Source organism: Falco rusticolus, chromosome 13 (assembly GCF_015220075.1).
Source record: "Falco rusticolus isolate bFalRus1 chromosome 13, bFalRus1.pri, whole genome shotgun sequence".
NCBI lineage: Eukaryota > Metazoa > Chordata > Aves > Falconiformes > Falconidae > Falco > Falco rusticolus.
In genome coordinates this window covers 1,899,718-1,912,065 of record NC_051199.1, presented here as the reverse complement: position 1 = coordinate 1,912,065, position 12,348 = coordinate 1,899,718, and the positions used below count along the sequence as shown (strand labels likewise).

Below are 12,348 nucleotides of genomic sequence, written 5' to 3'. Positions count from 1 at the left end.
ACAGTCTGCGCCAAGTTCATCTTTATTTTAGTACATGTTTCTTAAACCATTCTTGTTTCATCAGATCCACTTCCACGCTTTAATCAAACACAGTTCCTCTTCCACCTTCTAGAAAACACTCATAAGCTTTCAGGATGTTTTCCTTTTTTTTTTTTTTTTAAATATGATTACATCTCTACTTTCTATGTTACCTATATATGAACACTCAAGTTTTCTTTTTGGTGCCTTTGAATAGTCTTCATTAGTCAAAATTAAAAAGACATTCTTCCCAGCTGCTAAATTTCTTCATTGCTCTTCCCTGAACTTGAGTTCACGTTATTAATATCTTTCTGTTAGGACTGTCAGCAGGACTAGGTAACCCAGGCACCAAAGCCAAAATCTTTATTTGCTCCATCACCCAACACTCCCCAACACCCAGCTCAAAAACTACTGTAGCTCTTTTGTGTTACAACTTGCAAATCCCCAATTTTCTGAGTTAAACTACTTTTGTTATTTTCTGTAATTTTAAGATTGATTTCTGCTCTCAGTGTCATTCACTCTTCCTAACTCCATGTCTCCAACAGCAATTGTTGCAATTACTCCTAACCTAAGTGTACCACAAAACCTAGGGGAATGGAGTGCACCTTCATTCCTGTACCCACCAACTGTAATACTCACCTCTCTGCAAACAGCAGCAATCTGTGCTTCATCCATACACGTTTCTGTGACCACATCTGTTAGAGAGCCTCCAGCTAGATACTCCATCACCACAAACAACTCATCTCCTACGAGGTAACTACAAACAGAAAATGAAAAGCATGCCCGTTTGCCATCAAGGAATCGAGAACTGAAAAGGGACTGTTAAGAGCTGATCAATGAAACAATTCATAAGCATTTCAAGACAAACAGTAATGAAAGTTATCTCTGGGAAGTAGCCTGAAATGTAAATGCTGACAGGAAAAGCTGTGTGCTTCTTACTACCTAAACAGGCAGCGTAACACCCTACATCTCTCATGCACAACACAAGCACTGTCCCAACTGTGCTCGTGCACCGCTGATCCCCAAAATGACACGTAGCACTGCATTCACGACAGAAGATGCCTTCTTACTGATTCATCAAGACCATTCCCTAGTTGACTTTTTTTTCTTCCCACCCACCCCACCCCCCCATTTTTCTGTTTTCTTTTTCTTAGATGACAGTCTAAATACAGATTTATTTGCTTGTAAGACCTTTAGGTACAGGAAGTGTATGTCTGTGTAAGTATATCAAATTATAACCTCTTGAAAACCTTGGGGATTAAGGAATCAGCCAGATGTCTGCATTTACCTGTCCAGGAAGTTGACTATGTTGGGGTTCTTTAGCTCCTTCATTACCAAGATCTCATTAATAATCAACTCCTTCTTGGGCTGTTTCTGCAGGTTTATCTGTTTAATAGCAACCTGAATAGGACAAAATAAAACAGCAATCACTCAAACTTGAGTATCAAAACCTTTCGGTCATTCTTAACACAGAGAAAAGTTAGAAGAAATTCTGTAACAGGATTAAAGGAGTTTAGTACAGCTTGCGGCTGTATTTTTTATTTATTTATTAGCATACAACTTAAAAGAACGCAACTTGATGAGCATAAACTTGCACCCACAGCCAACATCATCCTCTTGCAGCTGAAAAGATCCACAAAAAAATAACAAAGGCCAGAACAGGCAGCAACGGAAACATTCAGGAGATAAAAAGATACTTGCCCAATCTCCTATCAACAGGCCTAAAGCAGAAGAGAATTGTGTAGCAACTAAGAGACAAAGCGTAGGACTTCCAACGCAAGGCATGGCAATTTGTTTTTCTATTTTCTGACTGAATTAGTATTTGGGTGTAACGAACGCAGGCAGGCAAAAGGAATTCCTCTCTAAGCAATTAAGCCAATGATTACCCCAGAGAGAGAAGGGAAGAGAAAGACCTATCTTGTCCAGGAAAATAAGCTAAGCAGGACAAGTATTCCAGACTTTAAAATTGAGAATAATTGTGCCAGTTATGGTAGCTGCAACACTTTAAGGAGACAGTTCGGAGTTTTACAAGATAACCTACCCACAAGTCCAAAACCAAACAGAAGAACCAATATAATCTTGTAGAAATTATCATTATCATGTGGCCAAAGGCATTAAAAGAAGAGAACTTGTGGCACAGAATCGCAAAATGACAGATTGGAGGGGACCTCTGAAGGCCATCCTGCCCAATCCCTTGCTTAAAGTACAGCCAACATGGAGCAGGTTGCTGAGGGTCTTGTGCAACTGAGTTTTGCATGGAGATCTCAGCAAGTACAATTCCACCACCTCTCTGGGCTCCCGTCCCATGTTCAATCATCCTGACTCTGAGGGAAAAAAAATTCTAATATCTAACCAGAATTCCCCTTATGGCAGTTTTTATCTGTTAACGTCTGTCACTGCATAGCTCTAGAGGAGTCTAGTACCATGTTCTCTACATCCTCCCATTAGAGCGTGGAAAACAGCAATAAAATCCTCCTTTGTCCATCTCTTCTTACCACGGAGCAGACCCAGTTGTACCCTCTGACATGAAGCACTGCGGAAGCCAGAGGGGTACCGCGTCCACGTAATGCATGAAGGCTGCAAGCCATCAGCTGCCAGCCCACCTGCCTGACAAGATGCAGAGGAGGTCTAAGAAAGGAACTGGACTGTGACATTGACTCTGCAGTCAGGAAGAGGACGTGAAGTCCTGCAGTATGTAGAAAGCAATTTAAGAGACGACGTACTGAGATGACTGAAAGGCTTGCGTTTTATCAAGACGTGGTGCTCCACTGCAGTACTGGTAAATGTGGTTACTGTTGAAAGGGCAATTACTTATCAGTGACCTAAGGGATGGCTACTTGTGGATATTTAAAGGAAAATTAAGGAAACCTGAATTCCAAGAATAGCAAATAATTGCTGAAATTTTAGTGCCAGGAAGCAGAGATGACCACCGGATGACAAGCGTGCAGAGTACTGCCAATGTCATCAGTTTCACCGAGTGGGTTTGGAGACACCAAGGAGTAAAAGCAAAGAGCAGGATGTGGAGCAGGCATTCTAAATACATCAAAGAATAACATGGGGCAAGCTGCTTCCATACAGATAGGCACATCCATCACCTTTACTGAGACCGGACTAGAGAACAAGTGTACAAAGACAAAACAAACTTTTATTTCTGAAAATGCCAGACACCATTGCCTACAATTCTTGAAGGATAAACTGTTTTCAAAACCCATTTCTGGAACACTTCACTCCCTCTGCTTTTCACTGGAAAGACAAAACTATTTTTAGCTTTCATCATCTGATTACTACAGAACAAGGCACACACTGTTAGAAATGACTATGATAAATATTCTTCTGAGAGGTGATAGCAGAGATGGGAGCTACAGAAAGAAATCTAGTCAAACCATTTCAGCCACCTACAGAAGAACATTTATACAAAGAAAGCGTTTTCATGACAATGAACATAGAAAGCTTACCTCCTGCCCGGTTGCCACATCAATAGCTGTGAAAACTGTACCTGAAGCCCTGTGAAGAAAAACGTTACAGCAAGTTGCACCTCTCTGTGAAAAACATGCACATGAACAAACAAGCCACAAACACAAAATTGTGTCAGATGTTGATGTTGCAAGAGCTGTACCAAAAAAAAAAAAAGCTATTAAAAATAAGTGGTATCACAGAAATGCCAGTCAGTTAACACAAAGCTGACTAATTGCAAATACACTCTTCTGACACCAGCTAGGCCTCCTGCATCCAGGACATCGAAGCCCCCAGAACTTGGGCTGCTCCCTACGATCTGGTAAGCTGAGCAGCACTTTCTGTAGTAGGTATTACTTTTCATTTTCCCCCAGGGGAACCCTGCCCACAAACACACACAGACCTATTTGGAAAGTATACAGTAGGAGTTAGGCATATATATAATCAAAGCTGGGAAAGCTACAACTTGCATATACTTTCTTCTCAGAAGGATTCAGAGGACCACTAGAAGAATAACTTAGTCATGGCAGTGTTGTTAGCTTAGCACACAGCAAGGCTCGCGGCGCGCCCTCGTGCTGTTCAGCAGTCACGTAACAAAACGGATGAACGCATCTTACTGGGAGGGGAGAGTACCAGCTGCACCAACAGCAAAGCTACAGAGCGACACTTTTCGTGTTAAAAGAGGCAATTCAAAACTTCCACCACCGTGTAAAGCCTTCACCATCCGTTTTATCACTGCTTAATACAGGCAACACTTCTGCCTGCTTCAGTAAGCGGTGGCTACGTGATGTATCAGACAGAACAGTACACCGCGTCTAATGTTGGCTCGCTGGGAAAGAACGTGGGCTGAATACTTACCCCTGCCCAATTTTTTCATATCTGTTGTATTTTTTCTTGGGATCTCCTATGCTTACAATAGTGCCTAAAAAAAAATAACAAAACAAAAGTCAATCCAGCTGTCCCCCCTTAGAAGAGCTGGCCTGGCCAAGGTACCTCCAAGAGTGGGCCAGCTCAGGTAGTAAAGGCTGATACATGAAGAGCCAAAGCTTCCTGACACTGTTCCACTCACAAATGGCCCAACCTCAGACAAGCATTATTTATATATACTAGATTATATTCTTCATGAGACAGATCATGCTATTTCCCCTAGTATCTCAATTTAACAGTAGTCTTCTCTGTAGCAAAACCCAGTATGAGGTTACGACAAATCCATTAGCTCAGCCAAGTCCAGAAACTATTCAGTTCTCGACTTAAGCACAGGAACTTTAATACAGTGAAAAGTTATCTTCAAGATGATTACGGAACAAGCAACAGCAAAAACTACTTTGTGTTATTATGGTTGTATTATACATACAGGTCACATTAGCACAACTGAACTTCAAGCCAGAAAAAACTTCTACAATTTTTTGTTATCCAATAGGGCTCTGAAGCATATTAAATTGGCAAAATTTCTGAAAGTAGTACTTTCAGCCTGACACAAAACTAGTCAAGCACAGTCCTCAAACAACCCTTACACAAAAATAGGATGAGGGCAAAAACTTAACATTCCTCCCTCAGTCATAAAGCTTTTGTTTATCCAAAATAAAAAACACCTACGCAGTTTTTCCATGATCTCTTCATCCGACATTTTGGTCTTCTTTTTCTGCTTATCACCTGATTTTGTCGCACTGTCAACAGAAGTGTCACTGGCTTGTGCAGGGAGGGGGTCAATTACAGACCGTGTATAAATCTGTTAAGAGAGACCATTTACCTGAGCATTTTCTTTACAATCATTGCCCTTCAGTTGAAAACAATCCCAGTTCTTCAAGATCCCTAAGCACCATTTTACATAATATGTTGGAGGCAGAAATTAGACCTGAGAAACGTTAAAAGTCCACTAAGTCAAGATGCTGGCAACCTTACTGACCTCTGAAAGAAAGACCCAAACACCTCCTGAACAGCATAGATGCTAGGGGATTAACTCCAACTTCCACAGAGATGTTTTGTGGGTTTGCTACCTGTTTATTCGTTATAATCTATGCTAGTTAATACAACAGAAACCACTATTTCATAGCGAGATCAACTACCAGTAAGATCTAAAGGAAAAAAAGCTTCATGCTTTGCCATGAAAAGAAGCACGAGACTAAGAAATTTCCCAGTTGCCCCAGTTTTGGGCATTTTCTTGGAGCTTTACTTAACTCCCACCTGAGCAGTTCACAGACATACACAGCTGCTCTAGAAATATCAGACTGTAGACTTGTCACATTTTCTACGTCTACATACTGAGTGGGCAATATAAAGCAGTAACACTTGACAAAAGAAACACAACTCACATTTGCACTCCTGGAGCGAGAGTAAGTGGGCAAGAGTAGCAAAATATACAGCTACCACAGCCAAAAGAATGAGCCGGAGTAAGTGGGAACCCTGGGACACTATTAACAAGGTGTGTAGTTCAGGATGACTACACTAAAACTGAATGAACAACTTCTTAAGTGTTTATATTCATGCAATGTTGATGACTGAGTGAAATAAGCAAAATAAGCTTTCAAATCTTAAAACTGAATTGTGTCGGGTTTAGGTAGTATATTTGCTGAAGGCTATCACACTGCAATCAAACAAAACAAAGAAAATTAAATACATTACACTTGTACCACTGTCCTGTGCAAAGTTACAGAAACTGGCTATAGCTTTTTAGAGCTAAAAAGCTGCCGCCTCATATGTTGGGTTGAAGGACAAGCATAACTGGATACCTTCAACACATGCCAACAAACAAAACAGCACTAACCTCAGGATTTCTGATCCAACTGATATCCAGAAATTAGGCATTTTCTTAGCAAACAAGTAAAAACCAGAACTTTTCCCTAAAAACTTACAACAGTTCATTTCACAAATATAACACTTCACTAGAAAACAGAAGTAGAAACTAAGTTCTGCAATACTGAGAAATGCAGGTCTGCACGGTAATTTTTACGGCTGCTCACCGATTTTGTGTGATCTGGTCGTGGAGCAATAACAGGAGGAGGAGCTTCTTCATCATCCTCATCATCATCTGCCACAGCTGTTGATGGTTCTGAACCTTTGGCATTGGTCTACATTTTCAAAGTTAAAAAAACCCAAACCACAAGATTATCTCCTGCACAGTGTTAAAGACATGCTTTTTTTTCCCCTCCTCTGACATGAAGATAAAAGAATTTTGATGTTGAACCAAAAAGACAGGTTGAGTGGTTTAAGTGCCCTATTACATTTTATTATGAGACTCAAAATACTACTGCTCCAGTGAAATACTCTCTGTTGACCCCCCCAATTCATGTTTTTATTCCACACAAAAAAAATATCTCATTTTGTTTTATATTGCAAGATTCAGCATAACAACAAATACAGAAGACTTGAACTTGCTTGCACCTAAGAATACATAAAGAATAGTAAACACACTCACCGTTGGTGTTCCTGACGGGAAACCATCTTTTTCTAAATAAGACAAATAGCAGAACATATAAGATCATCAGAAAAATAATGAAAAGTGAACTTTACAGAGTAAAGAACACAGACTGCTTTGGAGATTATTTTTTTTTCCATCTCTCAGAAAGCAAATTTCATGGTCACAAATACAAGAAACCAGTATTGCACTGTAAGACCATGCAGAAGGAAGCTGTAAGTTTCTAAAATCCTCCCCTAAGGGTATACAAACCTATTCATTCCCCAGCTTGCTCTTCACCTCACTTGAATACCCACACATAGTTTTCTAAACTGATCACTGCTGGTCACACTTACATGTTCTGTCTTACTGAGATGTTCCCTTAAGGGTATTTTGAATCAAGGATGAGAAATACAAACTCTTATTACTAAGCTACTTCCAGAAATAATTTGGAAGAAAACTAGGTAAAACTGCATCTGCTTGTACGACAGTTATTCTCTCAGCCCCCCACATAGCTCCCAATGTAGAAGCCACAATTTATTTTGCATCTTTGATGTCACCATATGGTGATATCGAATTTACAGATAACCACTTTGGCCACAGACGGGAGGAGCAAGGTCTCCGGCACGAAACCAATCAATTGCAGTCTCAGAGTCCCAGCTTCATCAACACAGCCCATTAAGTTAATTTTGACTGCTATTTTGAATTATCCAGTTCTATTTCTTTCCCTCTCCACTTAAAACAGGAAATTAACTGGACAATGCCAGTTTCCATTAAGTTTTAAATCCATCTTCAAATATTTGTTCCTCATTGAAAAATAGCTTGCTCTTTCAGCATTTGAATCTGATTTATTATTCTGAAAGAGAGAAAGACTGTTCCAAACACCCAACTCCTCTGCAATGTGCCTTGCACACACTTGGATCTCACCTGGAGCAGAAAAACTCAGATACTTCTGTTTTGCTGTGTCTTTGGAGTCATAGAATTTCAGCACATCTAGTACCGCCTGGGGGTTTTTCTTCTGTTCTAGCTTCGTGATATTTGAGGTCTGAAGCAACCGAGCCCATTGCTCTGGCATTCCCTGAAGAAAAAGAAAAGGCTGCTTTAAGCATCCTTCTAGTATTTTGAAGGTTTTTTAAAAAGCAGAACAGATTTCATTCTTCTACAAAAAGCATAACACACGCAGCCTTAAACACATGACCAAGCAGGATGGGGTTTAATGGGGAGCCATACATGCACACCACACATCTCTGTGCCCATGACACCACCTCTTTCAGGTGTATTAAGCCAGGAATGGGAATACAAAAGCACTCAACAGAACCAGCGTTACCCGCTAATGAAAGTAAACTGAGGAGGGTTTCTCAGGGAAGGCTCTGCCAGGTGACACAAAGCATCAGATCTGACATTCACACTGCAGAAGTACTAACACGCCACAGTCTCATTACTCTGCATGCAGTACAAATACACAATAAAATAATTCTTTTGATAAAAACAAAGACTAACTTGCACTTTATTCTAAAACACCGCAATGGCTTCACTACAGTGCTGACCCACAGATGTTTTCTGAACAACTCCAAGGCAGGGATACTTACAGTGAACTCTCCAGTAACAGCATCAAAGCCAACATGGATGGTGTGCTCAAAATCTGACGGTGGGGAGATTTCTGGCCTTTCCTTTTCCTTCTTCTTGCTTCCTGAAACAGACATTCAAAGATCTACTGAGCAAAGATTTAAAGTCCTATTGTCTCCATTTAATATAATCAAGCCAAGCATTACAACAGTTAGGATTAATGTAATCATTATTCTGTTTACTGGATGGAGGTCTTTACATAGGCAGCTCAGTGATTTGGTATTTTCAGGTTGGTATAGATTCACGTAAGAATCAACAACTTGTTCCATTCAAATCATTCATACTATGGTAGCAAGCAAGCAAGAGATTAAGAGCACCAGAGTGCAAGGAGCTCTTTTGAGCATATGAAATCTAAACATATGAAATGTTTACAATGCAAAAAAGGACATTTTAATATGGATTAAGAACACCACAGAAGACAACTTCAGTTCAACCTCAAGTTCACCCTAAAGACAGTTAAAACTCAGTTGCCTCACTGCTTCATTTCAAGGTAATTAATGCAAACTAGGACTTCCTGTGATGAAGATAAGTTTATAGTCTTAGAGCAATTACCTAATTTAAATTAAAAGAGAAAAAAAAGCCAGCATAAGTACCAGAAGCAGGAACAGATAATGAGAAGAACCATGTGCACAATCCAACCTAGATTCAATTACATTTGTAACATAGTTTATAATTCCAGGGGCTTGGGTTTTTTGTTTTTGGGGTTTTTTTGTTTTTATTTTTCCTGACAAAGAGAAAATAAAGAAAAATGGAAGACATTTTTCAGTTAACCCAATCTAAAACACACCATTCTGTTCTCTTTACTCAGAAAAGGTCCACAGTTACGTTGGAAGGTTTCAGGACCCTGTTTTCTTGTTCTTGCCAAAAGCCTGAGCCCTGCTTTCCTTCCCTGCCAGAGGAGTGTACTTGCCGTTTGCTCTGCAGGTAGAAAGATGATGCTCAAGGCCTCATCTCACAGTCCTCGGCGGAAAGGCAGAGGCCTGGCAGTGAGCTGTAGAGCATGTCTAACCTGATACCAAGAAAACTGCATCTGTAATCCTGGGAACGCCTGTAGGCTCGCAGAACACACAGCTGAGTCAGCTGCATTTATTATAGCGTGCATGGAGCCAGCAAGAACACCATAGTGCTCATAACCACAAAGGAAAGCAGCACACCATTTTGCAATCTAACTTGATTCCTTGATTTTATGTTTGTACATCAAAAAAAAGGGGGTTTTGCTTTGTTTTAAATTCACCTTAAAAATAAAAAGTCATGTTGTTTCAGTACAGAAAAAGAGCAGCTAAACCAGCAGCACCCTCTTCGTTACTACATGGCCAAAAGTTACGGAACATGGGACAAGCATAGATCACGCTACTCAGACCCAGGGAATCTGTCTGAAATCCCCCTACGCTGGCAGGAGATGGACAAGAAGCCGAGGACAATACTTACAAGTGAAAAACCATGTGGGCTGCCTCCAGCTGAACAATGCAGTGGAAAGACACGGCTATTATAAACAGGATATCTTTAATATGGCTGCACAGGTCAGAGCCAAAAAGCAAATGGACTGTCAAACATTCCCATTAACATCAGTCACAGGACAGAAGAAACTTGCTTATGTGAAAACTTTAAAGAAAGAATTGTTTCTTCCCAATCTCTTGCAATTATTTATGTGAAAGTAAGGTGGGAAGGAAGAAAAAAAAGGTATATTCCTCCAGAAGGTTCCTGTTCGGGAGCACTTGAGACGTAGGTAACAGGAGCTGGTGTTCAAACCCTCCAGCCTGTGCTGCGCAAATAAACCCACTCCTTCCAAAAATACACAAATCTTATTAGTAGGCTAGGCAAGGAGACTAAAAATCACTCCTCTGCCCACAGGAACAGCTGATCTGAGCAGCACTTCAAACGAACGCGAGCAACTCTTCAGTCAAGAGGCAAGTCCCGTGAGTCATGTGTTGGCAGGACATACTCGAGGCTCTTTGAACAAGGCCACTGTGAGGCCACGCTGCTTTTCAACCTCTGATTAGGTTTGCAACACAGTTCTGTCTTTAAATGGGCACCCCTTTAATAAAGGGCAATGCTCGTTTGAAACGGCAAGTCAATCTAAAATGCGGCCCCTGGGCCCTGCAGAGACAACAGCATATGTTCCCAGGAGTGGGGAGACTCGGTCCTTCAGAAGGATTTGGCGAATTGGAGAACTGATTAAGAAAGTGCCTCAAATACAGTTAAACTCTTCCCTAAATGAAGCCACAGGCATTCAGCAAGGTGTCACTCCAGGTGCTTCACATACCGTCCTGCATGGCAAACCCATCCTCAAGCATCCCTCACTTCCCGCCAGCCGACCTCTGTACGCAAAGCGAGAAACAGACACTTCCCAGCAGCCTGGTCGTGGCAGGTAGATGACTCCAGCTTTAGCGAGTTACTTTAAGTTTGAGTTACTGAGCTGCAGCTGAAACCACACTGAAATCTACCCCGAGCTGCAGCCTTGCTGGGTGATGCCCCACAGCACCTCCTTTAGCAAGTTCTGCTTGAAGACAAACATTTCTTGTTTCAGGGGACTGTTTTAAAGCTTTCCATAAACATACACACAGTTTCATTTGACTTCAGAAGTCTAGCCAAGGAAATTCATGGCAATTAAGTACTCTAGTAAAAGATGACTATCACTTCATTTATCCTAAACAATGAAACTGGGGGTGGGGGGGTGACCCTCCATGACTAGGTCATTAAATAATCCCTTCAAACAGATGATTATTTCAGTGCAGAACTAGCTCAGACTTGGGGCAGAAGCTCTGCATTGGCTAAACCCCATCGCCTGCAGTGAGTTCCCCGAAGCCCACCCCCCCCCAGCACCACCTCCTACGCTAGAGGAGCCTCCCAAGAGGGGGTCTGGGGGCAGAGCTGTGGCAATAGATGCGATGGAGCTGGCCAGGAGGGACCTTGCAAAAATCAGGTGGGCAGAGATCTGCAGAACAAAGTCAAATAACGTTAACCAGTAACAGCTCCGTTGCAGTAGCCTTGTAGATCTTCCTGTAAGGCATCCCTTCATTTTCAGAAAAGGAGAATTTACCATTTTGGTAGTAATTTCTTAACTTTTGCACTGGCTGGGGAAATTTTTCGCATGAACTTTTTTAATTCACATGTACTTTTTTAATCCAAGCAGGAAGATAGGATTTCTATAAAGCTTCCCAGCAGCAGATTTTTTTTTTCCTTTAAAGAAAGTATTTAAATTGGCATTTCTAGCGAGGGTGCATCTCAGCCATGCTAACGAACAAAACAACTAACATCTGACCACTGTTTTAGTGCCAGAAAGCCACTGTGTCCATTTATATCCTGCTTACGTTTGACAGCCAGTTCTGCAGTCTTGAGGGCCAAAACCATTTTTTTGGATGTTTACATTATCCTTGCTGCAGGTCATCCAATCAAGAAGTTTTTTTCCTAATCGACAAAACACAACTTTCAGATAGTTTCTTTCAGCTAGGTAATTCAGTTACCATTTTTCCTAACCACATTATCTTACCATGCAGTAAAACCTGCTTTTTTTCAGAAGGACATTATCTGAAATACTTTTTAACATCTAGAAAACACACTGACACCATTTTCTCTAAAATGTACTTTTCTCAACAGAAGTTATTTCTTCTGGTTTTAGTTTACATCACTAAATATCAGTAGGTATAAAGACACATGCTAAACAAGTATGCAGATTAATTTCCATCAATTTAGTACACATGAGTATTTACAGAGTGGTCTCAATAATCTTTAAGTACTGGGACTCCAAAGCAATTTCAGGTGAGCCAATACAACTCTAGACAAGTCTTCAACCACCTCCCCAGCCATTTCATCAAAAAACCAACCCACTGTCAAGATGGAAAGAGGAAACAGTCAAG

General features: G+C 40.9%; 1 protein-coding gene across 4 annotated transcripts in view; it reads right to left on the bottom strand.

Annotated features, from left to right (window-relative positions):
- The window catches only part of PAK2 (p21 (RAC1) activated kinase 2), a 47,717-nt gene that overhangs the window by 10,323 nt on the left and 25,046 nt on the right, over positions 1-12,348 (bottom strand). For all 4 annotated transcript variants that reach the window (XM_037406912.1, XM_037406915.1, XM_037406914.1 and 1 more), the window contains 9 exons: positions 8,455-8,555; positions 7,793-7,943; positions 6,887-6,918; positions 6,432-6,539; positions 5,068-5,200; positions 4,330-4,393; positions 3,474-3,522; positions 1,307-1,419; positions 658-775 (listed from right to left, as the gene is read on the bottom strand). In XM_037406912.1, coding sequence (XP_037262809.1) covers positions 658-775; positions 1,307-1,419; positions 3,474-3,522; positions 4,330-4,393; positions 5,068-5,200; positions 6,432-6,539; positions 6,887-6,918; positions 7,793-7,943; positions 8,455-8,555 — 869 coding nt within the window. The remainder of the gene's footprint in view (positions 1-657; positions 776-1,306; positions 1,420-3,473; positions 3,523-4,329; positions 4,394-5,067; positions 5,201-6,431; positions 6,540-6,886; positions 6,919-7,792; positions 7,944-8,454; positions 8,556-12,348) is intronic.